At 46.0% G+C, this 22,751-nt stretch overlaps 2 protein-coding genes across 8 annotated transcripts; one reads left to right on the forward strand and one right to left on the reverse strand.

Annotated features, from left to right (window-relative positions):
• Positions 1 to 2,937: 2,937 nt before the first annotated feature.
• Positions 2,938 to 14,778, forward strand: APOBEC2 (apolipoprotein B mRNA editing enzyme catalytic subunit 2). The gene is made up of 3 exons (XM_060162833.1): positions 2,938 to 3,198; positions 11,169 to 11,732; positions 14,361 to 14,778. Exons 1-2 carry the CDS (start codon positions 3,068 to 3,070, stop codon positions 11,710 to 11,712), a joined length of 675 nt encoding a protein of 224 aa, XP_060018816.1. The 5' UTR covers positions 2,938 to 3,067; the 3' UTR covers positions 11,713 to 11,732; positions 14,361 to 14,778.
• A 1,134-nt stretch (positions 14,779 to 15,912) lies between these two features.
• OARD1 (O-acyl-ADP-ribose deacylase 1) lies at positions 15,913 to 22,613 on the reverse strand. 7 transcript variants are annotated; one of them, XM_060162840.1, is made up of 6 exons: positions 22,338 to 22,613; positions 21,498 to 21,577; positions 21,017 to 21,161; positions 19,924 to 19,982; positions 18,781 to 18,893; positions 15,913 to 17,388 (listed from the first exon to the last, which is right to left on the reverse strand). In XM_060162840.1, exons 2-6 carry the CDS (start codon positions 21,534 to 21,536, stop codon positions 17,286 to 17,288), a joined length of 459 nt encoding a protein of 152 aa, XP_060018823.1. In that variant the 5' UTR covers positions 21,537 to 21,577; positions 22,338 to 22,613; the 3' UTR covers positions 15,913 to 17,285. The 7 variants fall into 7 exon arrangements, with proteins under 7 accessions (XP_060018823.1, XP_060018818.1, XP_060018820.1 ...); XM_060162835.1 differs by having other exon boundaries at positions 22,403 to 22,612; XM_060162837.1 differs by having other exon boundaries at positions 22,219 to 22,356.
• Positions 22,614 to 22,751: the final 138 nt, after the last annotated feature.

The raw sequence follows: 22,751 nt of genomic DNA on the forward strand, positions 1-22,751 counted from the left end.
ATTTCCACACTGTTCATCTCCACCCTGCAGGTCTTCAGGAGCCAGCCCTGCTTCCTCATTTTCATCCCTTTACCATCCTGGAATAGAGAGCAATAACTCAGCCTGCATCGCAGGTGGGAACACTGAGGCCCACCCAGAGATGCTAAGTGATTTGGCCAAGATCACACAGTGAATCAAGGATTGAGATGTGGATATGAACATGGATTTTTTTTTTTTTTAACTCCCAATCTAGGGTATACACTACAGCCAAAATATAAGAACCTGTCCTCAGGGAGGAAGTCTTCCCCACAAGGGAACAGTGAGCTGAAAGGATCCCTTCTCCCCACTTTCCTCCCTGCAAGACATTTTACTCTTCCTCAGTTGATCCAAGCACATCACTGTAGCTGCAACCGGAATGCTTTAAAGATGTATTCATCAGAACTAGCTGGGTGCAGCCCTGGAAATAAGAAGGTAGGCTCAGAAGACCTGGACTTAAATCTTTGTGTGATCTTATACAAATCACCTTTCTGAGCTGCAGGGCCCTGACCTGCAAAATGAACACAATAATACACACCCGCGTGAGACTGGCATGAGGACCAAAGGCGATAATGAGAGGCTGAGTGCCTGAATGACCCCAAATGCTATAAAAGCTGGGAGCTGCTCCTGGTGAGGCAGCACCTTATTCCTCTCTGGATTCTTGGTGTTTACTACAGTAGTGCCTGGCATGTAGGAGCCCTAGATAAATGTTGATAAAATAAAAGGACAAAGTAAACTCTTTGCATTTAAATGCTGTATGTTTGTGTGATGATAATAATAATGTGTGTTTGCTATTTATCAGTTATCACTGCCTTTCTTTGTGGACACAGGCACTACTACGGCTACCCTGTGCTTTACATCCCTGGAAAAATGACTGAATAAAAAAAATAACTTCTGGCTAAGAATGCTTTTAGTAATAAGCCTAATAGGTAGGGTGACCATAGAGTTCACCTATACTGGGGCACTTTGGGAGTGAAAGGGAAGGCAGTAGTAATTATGCCTGGACAACAGATATAAACTATGATTATCCTGGGCAAACCAAATTGCTTGGACATCTTACTCATAGGACGCAATGCTGCTCAGAACTCTCCGGAGGGGAGAGCCCCAAATCCTCCAAATCATCCTAACTCCTATTCTCTACCCCGACCATGGAAGGGGTCCCCTACCTTCTCATTCCCACCACCCACCTGCACTGGGAGCTGTGTTTAGATCAGGTCCCCAGCATTCTTAGGTTCCTCATTTTCAACATCTAGGTGACTCTGACCCACACTTCTGCTGCCCTGAGAATGTCCTAGAATGTTTGCACTGCCCCAGACATGAAAACCCATGGCCCCGGCTAAGCACCCACCGTGTCAACTGCAAAGATCATCCAGCCCCTCCCGATGCTGTCCCAGCTCAGGGATTATTCCAGGGGCAACAGTCATCTCTCATTAGTTTCAATAGTCTTAAAACCAGTTCTTCTGCTTCTGCTCTTTCTCACCTTTGCTCTGTTCTCAACAAAGCAGCCTGGGTGATCCTACAGAAATATGTCAGACCATGTGTCCCATCTTTTCAAAGATAATGGCTTCCTATCTCACTCAGAGAAAAAGCCAAGGTCCTTATAACAGTCCCTAAGGCCCCAGCCTACTTAGCCTTTGTTTAGCTCTCTGACCTCATCTCCTAGGACTCTCCAGCCATGTGTATGTCCTTACTTGTTCCTCAAACACACCAGGAAATCTTCCACCTCAGGACCTTTGCACCTGCTTTGCCCCTCCCTTGGAACATTTTCCCCTTAGATAACCCTATGACTATTTCCTTCACTTTCTTCAGCTCTTTTCTCAATTATTTCCTTCTTCAAAGTTCTTCTCTGGCCACCCTATAAAAACATGTCACTCTGTCCCCCTTCCCTGCCTTTTCTCCTTAGCACCACCAAATAGACCATATATATTACTTATCCTGTATATTATTCAACCCCCTCAAGCTCTGTGAGGGCAAGGATTTTCATTTGTTTTGTTCTTTGCCATACCCCAGTACCTGAAACAGCCCCTAGCATATAGTAGATGCTCAATAAATATTTGTTAAATGAATAAAGGACCAACTGAGAGCGGACATACATGGCAGTTGGACATTTGGCCTCAGGAGTGAAAAGGCCTGGTTTTAATCCTGGCCCTGCCATTTGGGGGCTTATGACCGTAAAAAAGGCCCTTAACCCTTCTATGCATCTTAGTTTCCTCATGTGTAACATGGGATAATCCACATTGCCTCCCAGGACTATTGAGAGCATTAAGTCCAATTTCACATATAAAACACTAAACTCACTGCCTGGCCTCTTTCCAAAACTAAGCTTAGTAAATGGCAATAGTGTTACTTCTGGAGGCGCCCAGTCGATGTGACGTTGCTTATGCATCATAACAGGTAAATCAGCAACCACTCCCTTTGAGTAACAACTCACGGTTTCTTTCCCAATTTGCACTACTCATCGCCCCCTGTCTCAGGACCCTCTTTCCCTGAACCCAAGTCTCCCCAACAAGCTGGCCTGGGTCTCTTTGCAAATGCCCCTTTCAACACAAGCCTTGTCCTGCTTAAACCTCTGAGAGAGCTTCCCTCCGAAAACTCACCCACCCTAGGTCCCTTCCACGATCTCCCCAGGCGAGCTGGGTGGGAAAGAAAGGTGAGGGATACATGGTGAGGGAGGGTGAGAACAAAGAGAATATGCATACATGTGTGACCTGGTGTGGGGAGGGAGAGCAGGCCAAGCCATCCCCACCTGCCAGCTTCCTGTCTGCTGCTGATAAATAGGGGATACCGATGGCCAGATTTTCCATTCCCCCCATCCCGGCACCCGCCGTCACTCAATTAAAAAAAGACAGAGCGAGAGAGCCTGGGGGAGGGGCCTCTGGTTATAAAGCCTGTGGGCCAGCGGGTGAGCACACTCCCGGACGGCCAGATCCTTTTCCTGTCACCCCCAGGCAGATTTAGCTGCTGACAGCTGCTTGGGACTCTGCCTCCAGGCCTTGGCCCCAGACCCGCCGTCTCTCCTCTCTCTCAGAGACTCCCAAGCCTCTGCCCCTCCATGGCCCAGAAAGAAGAGACCACCGCGGCCACGGTGCCTACCTCGCAGGATGGCGAGGATCTGGAGAACCTGGAGGACCCCAAGAAGCTGAGGGAACTGGAGGAGCTGCCGCCCTTTGAGATCGTCACAGGGTGAGAGCTGGGTGTGCACTGGGTTCCTCCTCCCTAGAAGAGCACCAGCTGGGGACAGGCTGGGGGGACTTAGGATGGTAAGAGTAGGGATTGGGGTCACCATGCTGCAGCCATGAGAGTGCACAGGTGTGCACAGCAGGGGCTGCAGGGGACGCAGCAGCAAATCTCTCTTGGCTTCTCAGACACCTCCAGTCAGGGGAGGTGGGGAAACTCCGCGGAGGCCAGGGCCCAGAGGAGGAAACTACCCCAGAGGCATCACTTGCCTCTCTGGGTAGAGGTTGTTTAGTCCCAGGGAATTTGGTAAAAACATGGGATGCCACCGGTACATTTCAATATGGTCCCGAAGTAGCCCCTCCCTCAACGTCTCTCTCTGCTTCTGAGTGGGCCTCTCCTCTACCTGTATGTCTCTCACTCTTTCTTTAGAGCTTCTCCCTGGAGTAGAAGATCCTAAGACAGGAAAGACAGATCCATCCTTTCCCAAGCTAGAGTGAGAAGTGTTTTTTTTTTTTTTTTTTGCTTGCTGAATCATTTCTGAGTCTCCCCAGGGGCTGCCTACATCCGCCCCCCAGGGAAACAGAGAAGTAACAGGCGAGGCCCAGAGCTTCTGGGCAGAGGAGGGGTTCCAACACCCTCAGCCACAGCCTGCAGGAAGCAGGATCTAGAGCAAAGAGTGTTGAGGCTCCAAAGAGGGGGCACCACACAGGGTCCCCCTGTCTTCTCCAGATTATGCCACTTCCAGGAATGAAACCAAGCTGTCTTCCTCCTCTTCCCTCTCTGTCCCTTTGGCAGAAGATTCTGCTAAGTTCCTAATCAAAGAATAAGAAGGGAGTACGTGGGGCCACTAGGATTCCTTCACGGGAGTCTCCAACAATGCCCACAGCAGACGAAGGGCCACAGGAAGAGAAACTTCAGGAAGAACGAAGGCCTGATGCCTTCAAGGGGCAGAAGGGGCCCTGGGAGGCAATTTGGACTTGCTGTTTGAAGCTGGGCAAGTGCTTTTCCAGTCCTGGCTGCAGTTTTTTCATTCGTAACATGAGGAAGTTACGCTAGTTGATTCCCAAGGTCCCTTCCAACTCAGATATTCTCCGATTTCTAACAGAACCTGAGGGAAATGCATCCTAGTTCCTGAGGCAAGGCTTAAGGAAAGAGCCCCGGAACTTGCACTCACCCATGGCCAACCAAGTAATGTCCCCTTCAACCCAGGATTAAAGGAGCAATGGGGCACGGATTAATACATTCACAGGGAGAGCCTAGGGCCACCAGGACAGGAGAATCCTTGATTCCGGTGGCTCTCTGTGGAAGGAGATCCTTCTTCTAACACCTAAACATGCTGGTCCGTGCTGGCCTTGGTCACATACACACACACACACACAGGCACATGCACACCCACTCTGCACAGTGCTGTGATCTTGTGATCTCCCCGGCACAGGGGCAGGGTTGCTTCAGAACAGAATTAGAGTATGTTTGTTGAGTTGAACATGCTTTGAGGTCTCAGCGTGGTTGGTTTTGAAAGGTTCAATCCTCTGATGTCACTTCATGTGTCTGGAGCTTTATAATCTCGGCACACTTCCATAGGCCTGAGTGCCTTCAAGCCTCGGCACAAGGCCAGGAGAGGAGCTATATCATTGCCACTCTACAGATGGAGAAGCTGAGAGTAGGGGAGATCCAGTCACGGCTCCAAGACCGCAGAACCAGTAAGTGGCAAGTTTTCTGACTCCACCCTAGCATCCTTTCCACTGATCTCCCAAACAGAGCTCCAGCTCTCTCCATCCTCGAGATGGTGAGGCTCAGAGGCTTCCCTGACCCAAGGCTCAGAAAAAAAGGCACAGCAGGGCAGCTTTCTGGGTGCTCTGAGAGCAGTTCAGGAGGGAGGTAGAGCCCTTCGTGTTTCCCAGCCATAAGGAACAGCTGTGGAGATCTGTCTCCTGGGCCCCTCCAAGTAAACAGACAGCTTAAAATAGCCTAGAGGTGTGGCTGTGTCTGTGCCGGGACAGGAAGAGGGAACAGCTCTCCTCTCTTTCGCTCTCCAGGCGCCCTGGCATCAAAGGACCAGCAGAGCCTGGACTTCCACGGGGGAGAGGTCTAGCCACACCGACCCTTAGAACAGGGCCCCAGACTAGAACCGCAGATGGCTTTTCAGGAAACAGTCTGAGGGGAGGAGCGGGTACTGGGTAGGAATAAGGAGAGACATGCCCACTTATCGTGATTCTTGTTTGAATAGGGCACTCGGGAAAGAAAGCAGATCTAAAGGAATTCCCTGGTGGTCTAGTGGTTAGGACTTGGAGCTTTCACTGCCGAGGGCCCAGGTTCAAACCCTAGTCGGGGAACTAAGATCCCACAAGCCTCGTGGCATGGCCAAAAAAAAAAAAATAGAAAGCAGACCTAAGAACATTAAAAATAATGTGGTAGGGCTTCCCTGGTGGCACAGTGGTTGAGAGTCCGCCTGCCGATGCAGGGGGACACGGGTTCGTGTCCCGGTCCGGGAAGATCCCGCATGCCGCGGAGCGGCTGGGCCCGTGAGCCGTGGCCACTGAGCCTGTGCGTCCGGGGCCTGTGCTCCACAACGGGAGAGGCCACAGAGGTGAGAGGCCCGCGTACCGCAAAAAAAAAAACAAACACACACACACATAAAAATGTGGTAGAAAGTGCTAGAGAAAGGTCTGTAACTGTGGCAGTGTGCCCAGGCCCGCTCATGCCTCTCAGCTGAGAGTCAATCGGGTGCATCTCTTACCAAGTCTGTGTTCACTAAATCCTGTTGGTTTCCTGAAATCTCCATAATGGGTGTGTTTACAGGAATCAGCAAATGTTAGAAATCAGGGCTTTTAAAAAAAATTTCTTTCAGAGAGCTGTTAAACCAGCACAGCACTGAAAGAGAGAACCCTCTGAACAGGAGGAGAGCAGAGGAGGGATGTGCCTAAGGGGTAAGATCTGAGGCCCGGAGAAGGTACCATCCATCGGTACCAGGTTTAATTTCTCGAGTGTCGACTGCTGTCCAAAATCTGAGAGGTTGGATTACTCAACCTGTCTTTCAGATGAGGAAACCAATCCTCAGAGGGAGAAATAATTTGCCCAAAGCTAGTGGATGGAGTAGGGTGTGAACCCCAAGACTCTCTGATTTGCATCAGACAGTGATGCAAGTGCATCTAAAAAGGCCATAAAGAAGAGTCTTTTATATTCAACAAATATTTTCTGAATAGGAGACATTTGTTTACTGCCTGTTTCCCCCAGAAATATTTAACCTCCATGAGGACGGGGACTCTGCCTTTTAGGTGCTTTCCCTAGCACCAAGAATGGTACCCAGCTCCTAACTGGTACTCAATAAACATCTGCTGAATAAGTGAGTGAACTCATGATCGAGTACCTATTGTGTGGTAGGCTCTCTGCCAGACATTCAGGTAGGGAATTAATTGCGGGGAGGGCTTCTTGAGGAGAGAAGTTCAGGAAATATATACGAAGATCCAGCAGCGCTAGGCTCACAAGAGAATTCCACTGGATCATGCCTGCCTCTTAACTCAGCATGCTTGAGGGAAGCTCTGGGGCGCCGGAACGGGTTGGCTCCCCATGTCTCCACCCCAGCTGCAGCCCTGCCTGGCAGCTCCCCTTGCTGTGTGTTTGTCTTTATCTCTAGTTATGTTGTGTATGATTTTACATGAGCTGAACCCGCTATCAAAGGGATTATTCTAGAACGGAGATAAATGGCACAGGCAACGAGTCTCCTTCCAACCACTTCTCTAGCCCCCAGGAGCTTACTCCACCCATGTGAGGAATGGAGAGGAGAAGCAGGGTTCAGAGAAGGGCCAGGCAAAGAGTGAGGGGCCTTCGACACCACTGTTAATGCCACGGCCCCTCACCCCTCACCTGGAGTCTGGAGCAGGCTGGGAAAGTTTGTTCTATAAAGAACAGAAGACGGCCACTGACTCTGGCCACCCTGGCCTCCACTGAGGGTTGGGGGAAGGTGGAAGCTCATGTGCAGAGATGGTGTTTCCCCGGGAAACAGGGCGGGCCCAGGGCTTTGGGAATCCCGTCCAGAACTGTCAGTCAGGAGCCAGCAGTTCCTCAAACCCCTTCTTAGCTCTAGGAAGTCGGGCTGTTATAACTCTCTGCTTCCCTACACTCCTCCTCTGACGATGCCCACTCCTAGCATCTTCTTTGAAAAGTGGTCTGGAAAAGGGAAAAGGAAACTGAAACTGGCAATTCTGCCTCTTTCAAGTAGGTCACGAAAGGTCTCGTGAGCAAAGCGGAAACGAGTCAACACTCAATTACCTGTGAGTAGATTTTCTACTCCATGGATTATTTGGGGGCAAATGTTTAAACTTGGAGTAGCTTCCACTGCCCTCCAGGTTGCTTCCTTTCACTGTCTAGATTTATGCTTAGGAAATGCAAATGTTTTTTAATGTGAAAGTGAGAATATATATATATATATATATATATATATATATATATATAGCATTGACTCACATCTCTTCTCCCTCCATCAAGCAGACCTTTGTCCCACTTTTTTCTAGATATAAGGATCCTCCACTTCCTGCCTAGAGAATTGCCCAGAAACCAGGGTCTAAGCAGATGAAGTATGAATGGCCTTGTCTGCAGAAAGTATGAGGAAGTGGTGCTGAAAGAGGTGCTGAAGTTGGCAGGAGGGGGTAGGAATCATGCTGTTGGTTTCTGTGCTTGAAGAAGGGACTGAGTCCAGGTGAAGGAATCTACCATCAGCATCTCTCTCCTGACCACCACTCCAACACACACACACACACACACACACACACACACACACACACACACACACACACACACACACACACACACTTTAGCAGTAAAATATCTGCTGGGGTTGACAGCAACGGGCTATAATATAAGTAAGTGTAGTACTTGGGCATATCATGCTACTAGAAAATAAAAGATGTTTGTGATTATCTATGAAATCACTGTCACTATTTCCTTCCTTCCACTAGTGGGCATAATAGTGTTATGTGATTCTATAATATAACCCAAGATGGCCATGTTGGCTAGCTCTCTGGAGAAATTTCAGACCTCTGTTGCCTCTATTCTCCTGGTAGCCCTCCAGGGCCGAGCTGTTTCAGTCTGTGGGAAGCCCAAAGAACCTCATTCAACCTTTATGCTCCTTCTAGAAGACCAAGAATCCCACTGGGGAGCCAGGACCTTCCGTGACTTTCCCTTTTGCCCCTTGGATGCACTTCCGTTCCTGAGGTCCCTAGTAGAAAGCCCTGCTGAGGGACAGGGTAGACCATGGGGCTGTTGGCCCACGGCGGTGGAAACTGATATTTACAGAGAGGTGAACATTCTTCCTCTCTCTTGGGTTTCCGGTTTCTCTGGGTCCTCTCCTCTTGCCTAAAGAAGAGGAGGATGGGCTGAGAGAAGCATCAGTTGTAGACCATCCAGCCAACCTGCAACTGCACACTGGGCCACACATGTCCTCTCAGCTGGGCTGTACTTGGCAGAGTTGGAGCAATACTTCGGGGTTTCCAGAAGGAAACCTGAGGGACCAACAGGCAGCTATTGTGGAAGCCCCCAAGCCAACCAAGCAGCCATGAATCCTTCCAAAAGTTTTACCTGAGAATCCATCCTACAGGTAGCTCTGGATTGGACTTGGGGAAGTGGTCTGGCAAAAGGCCTTGAAGAAAGGAAATCCAAAAAAGAGGGGATATATGTATACATATAGCTGATTCACTTTGCTGTACAGCAGAAACTAACACAATATTGTAAAGCAACTACACTCCAATTAAAAAACAAACAAACAAAAACAGTTTCAGCAAGGAAGGTAAGCTCTGTGCTTCTTGGGAGAAAAAAAAAGCCACTCTAGGAAGTGAAGGGATCATTTAGCAACTGGCTGAGTTCAGGAGTGGTCTGGTGGGGTGGGTTTAATGGGGGAAAGCCCAGTGTAAGTGAATTCCCAGCAGGGATTGAAAGAGGACAGGGGAATCATCTGGCCGTCCATCCTCCCCAAATGTTAAGTAAATATAAACACATTCAACCAGGGACAGAGGGACTTAGGGAGCTAAAGATAGTACCCAAAGGAATCCCAGGGCTGGGTCCCCAAACACATCCATCTCCACAATGGAAACTTAACCTGACAGCAGGGGACATGGAAAGCTGGCTGGAGAAAATGTGGTGATGGGGGACGGAAGGACTGCAGGAAAATAGCTCAAGTTTCCTCAGCTCTTTGGCACCTGCTACTTACCCCTAAGAAGCCAAGACCCTGGGATACCAGGGATCCCTCTGCAGCCCAGGGAGTTGGGTGACCTCTCTGGGGGAAGGGAAGGGGTGTAGAGAAGCAAGAGCAGAGTTAATGGTTGCCATAGGGTATCTTCTGGGGCAACCACAGAGATTACATTTTTTAAAAGAAAACATTCAGCCTCTCCAGCTGGTCCTCATCCACTCCTCTCCTTCTGACCTTTTCAATCTCTCCTGTTGCAGCCTCTTCATTCTCCTTGGACTTCGAACCTGCACAAATCTTCCCTATTTTAGAAAAACATGCACATACACGTAAAGATGAAAACAATCTTCACCTCTGATGCTTTCTTTAGGCCCTCTCCTTTTTTCTCCCCTTATTACTACTAAACTTTTCAAAACACCTGGGCTTTTTATGCTGCTTTCATTTCCTAATCATCCATCTCCCCTTAGACATATTCATTACCAAGTCTGGTGCTCTAAGACACCAAATGGGCTTTCTACATTTCAGGCTTTTCCCCCAGCTTCCCTCTCTCTGCCTAATGCCACCCCGGTACTCCTCCATGGACCTCACTTTCATTATACTTTTCTTTCCTCAGGAACCTGTAACAATTCTCTATTGGCTACCGAGTCAAGGCTAAACTCTCAAGAACCTTCATCACATGTCCTCCACTCTACCTCTTCATTTTTAGTAGTCCTCGACTGTTCTCAGCTGTCTTCTTTACATCTTTTCTTTCCAGCTATAATCTAGCTGCTAGATTATAAGCAACTGGAAGGCAGAGGCCAAGTCTTTTATGGTTTTGAAATGTGTCAATACTATACAAGTTAATTCATATCAAGGTACCCTTAGGTAGTCTGGCCTCAAAGATAAACATTCTTGGACACTTACATGACAACCCTTCTTTCACCTGAGGGAAAAGACAGACTTGAGAAAAACGGTCCTTGGGAGAGCCTGGGACTGCAAGTTTTAGGCCATCCTGTACCTAAGATGCAATATCTGTGACTGACAAGGAGAGATATGAAAGCATGAAATGTTCTTGCTCTGTCATGAGATATTTTACAGGCTTGCTACTTTGTAAAATTACTATTTGAACACTGCTTTTCAAACCTGGCCACATAGAATCATCTGGAGCACTTTTTTTTTTTTTTTTTTGGCGGTATGCGGACCTCTCACTGCTGTGGCCTCTCCCATTGCGGAGCACAGGCTCCAGACACGCAGGCTCAGCGGCCATGGCTCACGGGCCCAGCCGCTCTGCGGCATGTGGGATCTTCCCGAACTGGGGCACGAACCCGTGTCCCCTGCATCGGCAGGCGGGCTCCCAACCACTGCGCCACCAGGGAAGCCCTGGAGCACTTAAAAATGCTGATGCCTAGGCCTCCTCCAAATGTTCTCATTTAATTGGCTTGGCGTGGGGCCTGGGCATGGACATTTGTAGCTCCTCAAGCGGATTCTAACGTACAGCCAGGTTAAAGAGTCACTGATTTAGAAATGTGAGCGTGTGCTGTGTGCTGGGAGTGAAGGTGGAGTTTTTGGAGACCTGTGCAAATGAAGTGTCCAGGATGCACACCTCACTCCAAATTCTCTCCTCTCCTTTAGATAAACATTTGAATCCCTTCGTGTCTTTTTGTCACTGCTGTCAGCGTAGGCAAGTCCTGTTTCGGTATTGAGAGTGAATGCGTCTCAGAGGTACTTATCTTGGAGAGCCATCCACTCCATGCTAGTCCTAGAACAAGAACTCATCATTCTCTCTCCTTCCCTGTGCCTTTGCCTCCTTGACCCACAGGGAGCGGCTGCCTGCCAACTTCTTTAAGTTTCAGTTCCGGAATGTGGAGTACAGCTCTGGGCGGAACAAGACCTTCCTCTGCTATGTGGTTGAAGCGCAGAGCAAGGGAGGCCAAGTGCAGGCCTCGAAGGGATACCTAGAGGACGAGCATGTCGCCGCCCACGCGGAGGAAGCCTTCTTCAACACCATCATGCCAGCCTTCGACCCGGCCCTGCGCTACCTGGTCACCTGGTACGTGTCCTCCAGCCCCTGCGCGGCTTGCGCTGACCGCATCGTCAGGACCCTCAACAAGACCAAGAACCTGCGCCTGCTCCTCCTGGCGGGGCGGCTCTTCATGTGGGAGGAGCCTGAGATCCAGGCGGCTCTCAGGAAGCTGAAGGAGGCTGGCTGCAAACTGCGCATCATGAAGCCCCAAGACTTCGAGTACGTCTGGCAGAATTTCGTGGAGCAAGAAGAGGGTGAATCCAAGGCCTTTGAGCCCTGGGAGGACATTCAGGAGAACTTCCTGTACTATGACGAGAAGTTGGCCGACATCCTGAAGTAGGCGAGTGGGCTCAGCCTCACGTGAGTCTTTTCACTGTTAACTTGGGTAGAAGGTCAGGTGGAACGAGTGGTCTCTTTGATTTTCCTTTGATAGGATTTCATCTCTGTTTTTGGTTGGTTGTAAAAACATTCTTAGAAGATCCCTCCTTCCTTTCTCTTTCTTCTCAATTCCTCTCCCTAAATCCTTCTCTCCTACTATTTTATATCAAACTGATTTTCCCCATAACTTGGAGTGCTCAAGGGTGACAGGAATCCAGAAGCTTTGATGAGACAGAATGACTTTCATAGTAAGATTTAGACGGTGCAAGGACCTGTTACTGAACAGCAAAGATATTTCAGCCCCCTAAGCATGTCCCCATGTCCACCTGTTCAGACTTACTAACTCTGGACACCTTCTAGACGCCCTGCCGCCACCCCATTTGCAACCTTACCATTCCATTTTTCTCTAATGTAGGTTCTGCATTCCTACAAGGGCATTTTTTTTTTTCATTTTTGGTACTTTTGAAAGTCCCCGAATGGATCTGCATTCAACTTTTTGGGGGCCAGAGAAGCTTTCATGTTTTCAGACGAATGGTTCTGCTTTGAGGGAGACCAATAATTGCTGTTTGAATGTACAATGCAAGAACATTTCCCTAATGTTGAGAAGACCTCATCAGAACTCGCAGAAAAATGAATGCGGGGAATGAGGATAATATAGCAACAAGTTCTGCTATACAGCAATGTTTAAAGGTTTAAAAGATGTTTGTAAATTAGGCAGCAGCTCAGAAGTAGCCTCCTACAGATATCAAGATGTGATAGGAGAACTGGAAGTAAAGATTAGCTATTTAAGCAAATAATTAGGACACGATTAAGGCAAATTTGGCCTCTTGCTGAGGGTAAATTAGACTCTTAGAGAAACAGGCCGATTGCCCTCAGGAAAGAGGGTAAAGGATCCTTTACTACCTCCTTTTGAATTTCATCTGATCTAGTTTGCTCCCATAGAAGTGCAATGACTAAGTCTCTTTACAAGACCTGAGTTACCGATCAAAATTTTCCCGTAACAGAGAAAGGGTCTTCACCACCCTCTTATCCAACTTTAATTCTGGAACACCTCACTTATTAATAAAACATGAAAGCGGCATGCTTCCATGAAGATATTAAACTTATTTTTGGTGTCTCACACTCGTAATAGTCTAAAGAGATGTTGCTTCATGGACACGTTTTGGAAACGTAAGTGTTCAGGGCTTGATGTTGGCAGGTGTTTGCTATTAGACATGCACACAGGGTGCCTGATCATTCTCCAGCTGAGCGTTCCCCAATCCATGAAGACACAGTTTTTGGCCATTTCTTACAAAAAGCAGGACCCATTCACTGAATTCAGTGAGACTATGGTCAGGTAATGCCACATGGTACTTTGCTCACACAAAATAAGACCCCTCTGAGTGGTGGTGAGTAGTAATACAAACAGATTTCTAAGGATGGCCTCTGAAAATACAAAATTAACTTAAATTCCTCGAAGATTTTATTAGTATAGGGACTGTCACTCGTAATTATAAACCCTACATAGATTATGTAGAATGATGACTGGTAGCCTAATTTTAACTCGTGTACTTTCTTCTTACGCATCTTTCAGAGTCACAGGCCACTTCTTCCAGCTGCCCAACTAACCAGACGTCAGAGATGGATGTGTGTGTGTGTGTGTGTGTGTGTGTGTGTTGTCCATTAAGTCAAATAATTAAATAGCTAGGGCTTTCCTGGTGGCGCAGTGGTTGAGAGTCCGCCTGCCGATGCAGGGGACACGGGTTCGTGCCCCGGTCCGGGAGGATCCCACATGCCGTAGAGCGGCTGGGCCCATGAGCCACGGCCACTGAGCCTGCGCGTCCGGAGCCTGTGCTCCGCGACAGGAGAGGCCACAACAGTGAGAGGCCCGTGTGCTGCAAAAAATAATAATAATAATAATAATAAAATAGCTAAACCTGCTATAAAAATTAAGCATTTCAAGGAGGATTAAAAAGAGCCTTTAATTTTGGATAACTGAGAGTTATATCTTTTGCTAATCTAAATAAACAAGTAAAATAGATAAATCAGTTTGAGGGAAAAGTCCATTTCTAAGTCAAATTATTTTTAAATAAAATATTATTGGACATGTTCCACATTATAAGCCTCCTTCCATTAGTGTACATAACCGTATTATTGGACCCATTAACATGCTTCCCTGTACTCTATTTTAGTTGCTCATATTCCTGAAGGGAAAGGTTAAAATGTACCAAGTTAAAAAAAAAAAATTGGCATGAAATCAAGTTGTCATCTAAAAGCAAAGAACTCTGCTTAATTAAAATACTCTCAAGAAATGAGCATTTGTTAAAGAAAATTTGTCTCATATTTCTTATTCCGTCTTTTTGAAAAATGACAGAATAGGATTTAACCATATATTTAACTCAAGATAACATATTTAAAGCAGATCTCTTCTGGGGCTTTCTCTGTGCGAACCACACCAAAACATGAATGAAACAAATCCAGTCCTGAGTAAACCGGAAATCACAGGAGACTATGGAGAAATTCAGGCACTTGCTGGCGAGGGCACAAAGAATCCCTAACTCAAAAAGAAAACCCTTCACTGCTTAGGGCCAGCAAGGCTCTCAGTAACATGCTTTCTGTTTTCTCACTAAGGTCTGTCTGCTGCCACCAAGAGACAGCAATGACACATGTGGCCATCTGGGACATGCCTGACTTCCCAATGCCACTTGGAGCTGGACAACATTTGACACGAACCAATCCTACTGCACAACGCCCTCCGAGGACTCAAAATACACTTATGCTGTAAATCATTTAAGCTGTGCCTCTCTCTCTAAGGCTGCTCTTGGGAAAGAGGAAAATGAGCTGCGAAGAGAGAAACGGCAACCATATACGGGCACCAGGCATCCACGGGGCTGCAGGTCCGCATTTCCCTCAACTGGGCTGCTTAGGTCGAAGAGCCTCAGACCCAAAGTCTGCACAGATCTTTGAAATATGTCCAGAAATGCATCTTAAGTTGGGTTCTTTTTTTTAAGAAAAACAGCAACATTAATAAAAGAGGTGGTGTGGTCTTTCTGTGACCAAGTTTTTTAAGGAACTTGGACATTTAGAAGTTATTATGGACAGTAAGCAAGTCCCAGGAATAGGGATGCCCCAGGCTATGAACCAAGCCATGACAATATATAAAGTGGGAGGAAGGCTTAAACCAGAACTTGCCTAGGCAACACGGGATGTACTAACTCTCCCATGCAGACTTCACACCTCGGTCTTGACCTTCATGAAATATTTTCTTCTGAGATTAGCTGTAAAATGAGTATCTTTTCCCTCCTCTGAAGACAAGGAGTATGGCAGAGGATGAAACAAAAGGCACAAGAAATGTTTCTAAGGTATATAAACATCCCAAGTGCCAATTCATAGGCAATTAGCACCTTGATTAAAGAGGAAAGGACAAGAAGTAGGATTTCAATGTTCAGATACACATAATGTAAGAATAGTCAGTATGTGGTACTTGATGGCAACGGCAGGATGGTGTCAAAAGTCTCATTTCTTAAAAGGCTTGTTTGAGTCCTATGTAGAAGCAAAATTTCACACGTGAATTTCTGGGTGTTTCCCAAACTCTAACTAGGTTTCCAGGAATAATGTGTCCATTCTGAGTATCAGGCCATGCCTCCTTTCCCCAGGCTTCAAGTGTGGTAAGTCATTGGAATTTGACCCCAAGACTATCTGCAAATGACAAAGCACTTTATCACATCCCTGCTGAATTCCACTCACAGCCAGACCTCCACAAGACTAGTTTTGTTAAAGAAATATGAACGAGGCTCATACTCCATGAAAAAAATTAACCCTAATCCCTTAAAATGTAGAAGCAGCCTAGAAAATCAATGTTTTGACCCAGTGTTAAGATTTATTTGCACAGTTAGGCAAAATACTTGAATTCTAAGTTTCCTCTTACCACTCCACTCTCATTTTGTTTTGTATAGACATTCTCTCCCTTTTTTTTCCCCTTCAATTTTACTGTGTGTATGTGGACAGAAACAAAGCTCCAAAAAAGTCTTAGTCTAAAAGTTTGACAATGAACTTGCCCCCGGCACTGCCCCTACCCCCAACAACATGGAGAACTTGTCTGTTACACATAGATACAAAAGAAGTGAAATACTTTTTGAAACTGCTGCCTCATTCAGGCTGAGACGCAATAAAAACACAAGTCTAAGGTACAAAGATTATATTTAACCAGTGCTTTCCTGGTGTTTTAACAAGCCGCTTCTAAAATCCAGTTCTTTTACACTTGGGAAAGCAGCAAGTCCTATGACAGACCCAGAATTCACTCTAGGGAGAAAATCAATAGTAGGTCTGTCTCTTTGAACTCAACACCACAGTAAGGGGGTGGAGGGTTGAAATACTCTACTAGTTTTCCCCATACCTCTGATACTGAACCACTGGCTAAATCCATGAACCTTATTCTTCCACCATCGAAATCAAGAGTGGACAAAGCACTGCTCTCTTAGCTTAGAAGAAAAGGGGACTAATATTTACTGTTTTCGATCCCAGGTGGCTACACATCAGAATCCTCTGGAGCTTAAAAATACAAAGAAACCTGGCCACTCTCCCCTGCCCCCCCCACTACCAAATTAGAATTCTTTTTGGAGGAAGTGGACCTTTATTTTTTTTTAAGGAGATTCATATGGGTTTTGTTGAGAACTACTGATTTATTGACTCATTACTCCACACTAAGAACTTTGCCACATATTTCATAGTATTTTATTTGTTTCATGACTGAATTCAAACAGGTTCAATCACAGAACCTATGTGGTGGACAAAAGAGAGCAGGAGTTCACCACGGGGAGATTCTAAAAGCCTGCCTTTCCAGTGTGCTGACCCACAGTTCTTGCCCATTCTGATGTCTTATTTCTCACCTTGCTGCTCTTTGTACTGGACCCTCTATCTGACTCCTCCGGATTAAGTTACAGGTGAATCCTCCATTACCCAAGTCCAGAACAACACAGACATGTGCACAGAACCTCACTGCCCGCCCCCCCCCAAGAATTTATTTTTCCATTCTTGTCACCACAAATTCCTTGTTAACAACGTAAAACTCTTTCTTGTAATTTAAACAAAACTGAACCCATAATTCTCTCCTAGGATGAATATTATGACATAAGGATAATACCAGGTAAGTGCACAAATGACAAAAGATGCAAAATTAACTGAAATGTTCATCCTTCCTGAAATTTCTCTTAAACAGCAGAAGTAGAAGCAATGCTGACACCTAGTGGCAACCCAAACAAATCAAGCAGCATCCCTAGCAAAACAGGGGTCATAGGCCCAACATTTGACTTCCCTACCTAGTATCAGGCCATCTAGGCCTTACCTTCCTGGAAAAAAAAAAAATTCCCAGCAACACTTCCCAAGCAATCCCTCCTCCAAATTCCCAGCCCAATCGTGAGAATACAGCAACCAAAGTCTGGCCTGTGAAACAGACTACTTCACGTGAAACTTTCCTCTGACCATTTTAAGGTCAGTTTGCTCAGTCCTAAGGCCCAGATGACACAGAAGGTAGACGTATCCAAAATGCTCATCTGATCAGAGTGTGTACACAGTAATTCTGATGTCTGTTGCCTCAAAGATCTCCTCAATCATCGCAGATACATTTTCCCATTGCAGACGATCAAGACCACATCCAATCCTGAAAAAGACAAAACATCCCCACTGGTTGTGACGAAGGTATCTGGGAAAACACTCCTTCCCTCTTCCTCTAGGCTGCATCCACCCAAAGCCTAAGGTATCATCTGGTCTCACACCTATAGGCAGCCATGGTGGGAGCTGGGAAGTTAACTCCTATTGTGAGTCACCTAAGGCTGTTTCCTAGAGCGCCCTAACATCCAACAGCTGTCACTTCTCTTTTGCCTAATAAAGTACCACTTCCCAGTTACTTCAGGCTACGTTTAGAAATGTATAACTGCCGTGAGATGGAAGAACTTACTATCCTTCTATTTCTACTGATGAAAACTAGCTGCTGGTGGATGGCAAAAGGTTGGTATTTTTAAAATACACTTATGATAATGAAATGTTAGGAAGATAAAAAGGAGAATGACAAAGGACAGGATCTCTGCACACAGGAAGTCAAGAGGGAATGTTGGGAAATGCCAAGCTGATTGTAATTCGGATCTTTGCAGCACTCCGGTGAGAAACCCCAATCGGCCCACAAAACTCTTACTACCTGGCACCTTTCTTCCAAGATGTTACTTAACTGATCCTCAATATCCCTAGGGAAAAGAGATGCTTAAAATTGATAATTTTCTATAAATGTGGTTAAGTACCTGAAAAAATTGTGATTAAAAAAAAGTTTCTGGTACATAAGCGATGAACATATTAAAGACCAGCATAAGATAAGGGACCATGTAGCCACGCTCGTAAGTAACTTGGACCTTGGAATAAACCTGCATGCATGCTCAGCACTGACAAAACTAGTCTGACAAGAAGAGAAGAAGGGACCCCAAGCCTATTTCCTGAAAAGGAAACAAAGGGGATATTGAACCCCTAACGTTAGTCCCTTAAGTTCCCAATATCTAGGGTCTAAGACGTTACATAAGGGACCTATCCTCTGGCTATTGTCCACACTGAACACAAACAAGCATGCAGTTTAAAAAGCAGTGGTAACTTACAACTTTCTTCACACAGAATTAACAGATTTGGGACACCTGAAGTGGCCCAGAGAGAAATCACAATTGCTCAGTCTTTGTTCTTTAGCTGTATTGCTTCAGAAATAGAGGCCAAGCTTCAGGTAGAGGATGCCCAGAATTCAACTAACGTCTGTGAACAATGGTTCCTCCCTACTAAGTAGGCTGAGGCAGGTCTGTGGTTTAATCATCCTGATTCATTCAGCCCAGGCTAAAAGATGAGCACACCTTAGGCTAAGATCTGACAACTTGTTTACTGATGATTTTTAAATGTTTTGAAATTTTTCCGCCTTTAAGTCTGTATTTTAGGTTACATTAAGCTTTTAAGTCACTTGTCTTTGGGTAAGACAGTAAACCCCACTAATCAAGTCTTCATTTAGGGCCCTGGATTTCCTTGCCTTGGCATGGAGAGGTCGGTGACTCCATTCTTCAGACAGTGGGACTTCATGGCCTCTAAACTCTTCTGTAAGTTTTCATAAGTTGGCTTGTGTGAAGCCCTTTTCTTTGTAATCTAAGTACAAAGAACGAATTCAAATTTCCATTAGTCCAAAATGAGAGCCAAAGAAAAGTCATCATATTCTCCCAACATCCTGATAATTAAAATAATAAGTATATTTTTATAGAATAGTCTAAATGACAAATGTCATACTGTCCCTTCCAGTTACGGGAGCTCCTCAGGAATCCACTACATAGAGCCTGAGAAACCCAGACACTGCCATATAATAAGCTTTCCTTTTCCCAAGAAAACCAGATTAGCAGGTATGCCTATTGTCTACTGTTTTTAAGCAAAGTAGGTGAAAGTTTCTGTGCCACTTCCAAGAGATAAGCCGCATATCTGTAACAAGGAAGAATCCATAACAGCTAAAAATTTCCTGTTAGGTTTATTTATTTAAAACCTGTGCTTGCCTTTTATTTCCCTATAAAAGAACAGAGACAAACTGGTAGCATTCCAAACAAGACTGGAAGTCACAGTAGCATTAAGGACATTCAAAGAGGCTAGGACATGTCCCCACTCAGTGTGCTGTCCAAATCAGGCTTGTCGTGACTTGGCTATAAGTCATCCAGCACCATCGCCAAAAAGCTGCACTCTTTCTGAGGCCAAAGACCCTTTGGATAGTGGAAGAATCCCACACTGAGGAAGCAGGCAGGAAAGGAGATGAGTATTACTTGGCACTGCATTTGATTGGGAAGACTGAGAGAAAAACTCCTTTGGGCAATCTATCTCTTGAGACTTTATTGTCTCTATCTTACTATGATTAGGAAGGAATTAAACTATGGGAGGCATCCCTAACTTTTCCAAGTCTCACAGCACAGGTCTTTGGTGAATATCACTACTCTTTCCCATGGAGCTGGGATGCAGCCTCATGTTCCTTTCTAATCCAGTGCACCAAATGGCCACCACTTCCGGATCTGAGTTGGCATGAGGTCAGCTTTTTGACATCTCTGGTTGTCTGGAATGAAACACTGTGATCGACATAAATGCAGTACAGCCCATTGGTTTACCAATCCTTAGAACTTACTGAGAATTGGCCCCATCTTACCAGGTAATATATATATCGCCCATCTCTCTTCAGAACAGCCACCTCTCCAGACTTTTTTTCTAAGAAAAACAGTTATTTAATAGTAAAAAAGAAAAAGAAAACCGAAACACTGATCTCCATTCTTAGATTTTTAAAAAATCTTTATAAATTTGAGTCTACTTCAGAACTAGAATTAATTTTCAACCCTGAAGAACACTTTGATCCTTATCAGCCTTCCTAAATACTGTATTCCTTAACTTCCAGCTTTCTTCTTAATGTTTTCTGAATCATGTTTTCCTCACACCCCATCTTTGGTCCTGCTGCATTTTCAAATATACCCTTACTTGTTCACTTAAAAAACTTTAATGTCTATTGCCGTGAAATGTTTTAGAATGCACAGCACTTTTTACTTGCCAAATGTGTGTTTAATAATAATCCTTTTACATACAAAAACAGCTAATGCGTTAAGCGTTAAGGGGAACACAGATGTATTAAAAAGTTCTTAATTATTAAAGAGATTTCAGTCAGGAAAACATGTCATGTTTAGAAATAAATATAATACAAAGCAGTAAGAAGTTGCTTTCTTAAAGGCTGGGATTAGAATCACCAGTGGAAACTTTGATTCAGTAAGCCTGGACTGTGGTCTGAGCAACTGTTTCAGAAGCCCACGTGTGATTCTGATACACATCTCTGGTTTAAAATCACTGGTAGAAAGTGATGGGAGGAGTCTGTAAGGAAAAGGTTCTAAACTCTTTGAAGCATAGCACAATATGGGTAAACAGAGGATCTTGAATGTCAAGCTAAAATCTGTGGACTTTGCTAAGCACTTCCGAGTTATTAAAGGTTTCAGAGAAACGGAGTAAAATTATCAAGAAAGATTTATAAAAGACGGGGAAGAAATTTAAAACTTTTACAAGAACTCAGGTTTCTTGTGATAAGGACCCAAACTAGAGGCCATTTTTGTAGAGGAAAAACTTAATCTGCAGAGTTAAAAGGACTCAGTAGTTAGGAACCCCATCTGTGCATGTATATCTTGTTTAATCATTAAGTATAACAAGAGCATCAAAAGATGCTCTAGCCAGGGCAGATAAGTTCAGCTGTTTTCAAAACTCACGTTGATTTAACAGTTCCTGCACCCCTCCAAATTTCTTCTTGAAGTGGACAGCTATCCCAGCGCCCATTCGACAGTCCTCACTGATACAGTGGGCTAAGGAGTCTGTTTTGGGGCATGCAAAAAGGTCTCCTTTCACATAAGTAATCTAAAATGTGCAAAGGGAAAGAAAAGTTTCATTAGTGACAGAAAAATACTAAGCTATTTCTTTTCCTTTACTGTGTCCACCACCACTTCTCCGTCCCTCCTTCATTTAAAGACAAATCCTCAGAATTTAATTTAAGGGGTTATCTAAAGCGAATTAAAGCATGTGCATAAGAAAGTGATGGGTGGTCTCTGCCTAGGACTGTATCAGCCTTTCTAAAGTAAATCAGCAGGAGACAGAAAGACAATTCAATTATTGGTTTAATTTAAAAGTGTTTACGCTTTTGACCTCAATTATTCTGAATTTCAGTTCACCAGTAAATTAATAGTTGTTACGCACTCTGCTTCCTTCTGAATCTTCATTAGGGCTGCCAGCCATGATACTGAGTCGCTATTTCCAGAATTTAAGTGTTTCTTCAACTATAAAAAGGGGAAAGGAAGTAAAAATACTTAGGCAACCTGAATATATTACGTTCAGACTGCCCTGACCACCCACGTACAAACATTTCCCCCCCACCGTTTATCGCTGAAAGTAAGTTCGCCTCTAGGAAGTAATGCAAAACTCTTCTGGGATTCAGAAAAAGAAAGAATGCCTGGTTTCGGAGGCGGACGGGCCCCGCTCGCATTTCGCGCTTTCCTGGAGCGGAAGAAAGGCGGTCCTAGGACCCGCCTCCTCCTTTCCCCGCGCCCGCGCCGAGTACGGCTGATTCACGACAGTCTCCTTTTCCCTGCAAGATGCAAAAGTATTTCCCCATTGGATTTGGCGCAGAAGCAAAAAGGTGGGACTTGGCCACAGTCCCATTAAGCCGCATCTAGGGAGTATACAGGCCTGGGGGAGTGTACTGCCGAGGCGTGGGCAGGTGGAGAGGGAAGGCGGCCTCTCAAGGAAGGCTCACCCCCATCTTTTGGGGGGAGCTGCGGGAAGAAGTCTAGAGAGGCCTCCCATTCTCTGTTTCCTACCCTAGGGCGGATCAGCGAGGGCGTGGGCCCTGTCCCGGGGTCCCGTGGTAGGGAGCGGGGAGGCTCGTGCAAAGCCCCAACGTACCGGGGTTACCCTTCACCTGGAAAGGAGTCGGCCGTTAGGAGGTCCCGCCCCGCGGGGAAAGGCTCTGGTAGGTGGGGAGCAGGAGAAGAGCCCAGATGTGGAGCCAATCCCGCCAAAGCTCTTAATTGCACGCACCTAAGATGGCCGCCCACCACCTGGGAGCGGGGCGGAAACGAGCCCCTCTAGCTAGCTAGCCGAACCTGCACTCTTTGGTGATGGCCGCCGAACTTCCGTTGGTAAATTCCATAGAGTACCCCGCCGCCGCCCGGGCATGCGTAACGAGACAGCAAGTTGGGTAGAACGGCGCTTGCGCATTAGCCCCAGGAGCGTGTCTCCAGGGGCCGCATAGACGGGGGAGGGCAGTTGGCAAAGGAGTAATTTAGCGCCTGCGTGGTACTATGCTCAGGGCGGTGTTTGAAGGTTGAAGGGTCGAAGGGTCTGGCGTGTCTAGAAGGCGCCTGCGTATTCCTTCGGCCGGGGGGTGTGATCCAATCAGGGAAGTGGGCGTGGCTTCAGGGGACGCCTGAGCAGTGCTCATTCAACTGGGGG

The sequence above is a fragment of the Lagenorhynchus albirostris genome, chromosome 10, assembly GCF_949774975.1.
Source record: "Lagenorhynchus albirostris chromosome 10, mLagAlb1.1, whole genome shotgun sequence".
Taxonomy (NCBI): Eukaryota; Metazoa; Chordata; class Mammalia; order Artiodactyla; family Delphinidae; genus Lagenorhynchus; species Lagenorhynchus albirostris.

What these genes read in the sequence shown, in the direction of transcription:
- APOBEC2 (XM_060162833.1), top strand. Translation starts at nt 3,068, where the DNA reads ATGGCCCAGAAAGAAGAGACCACCGCGGCCACGGTGCCTACCTCGCAG. An exon ending in CCCTTTGAGATCGTCACAGG is followed by an intron (nt 3,199 to 11,168) that starts GTGAGAGCTGGG and finishes CTTGACCCACAG; the next exon opens with GGAGCGGCTGCCTGCCAACT.
- OARD1 (XM_060162840.1), bottom strand. Translation starts at nt 21,536, where the DNA reads ATGGCTGGCAGCCCTAATGAAGATTCAGAAGGAAGCAGA. An exon ending in GCAGGAACTGTTAAATCAAC is followed by an intron (nt 19,983 to 21,016) that starts GTGAGTTTTGAA and finishes TGTTTTTCTTAG; the next exon opens with AAAAAAAGTCTGGAGAGGTG. An exon ending in GGCGATATATATATTACCTG is followed by an intron (nt 18,894 to 19,923) that starts GTAAGATGGGGC and finishes CTTTGTACTTAG; the next exon opens with ATTACAAAGAAAAGGGCTTC.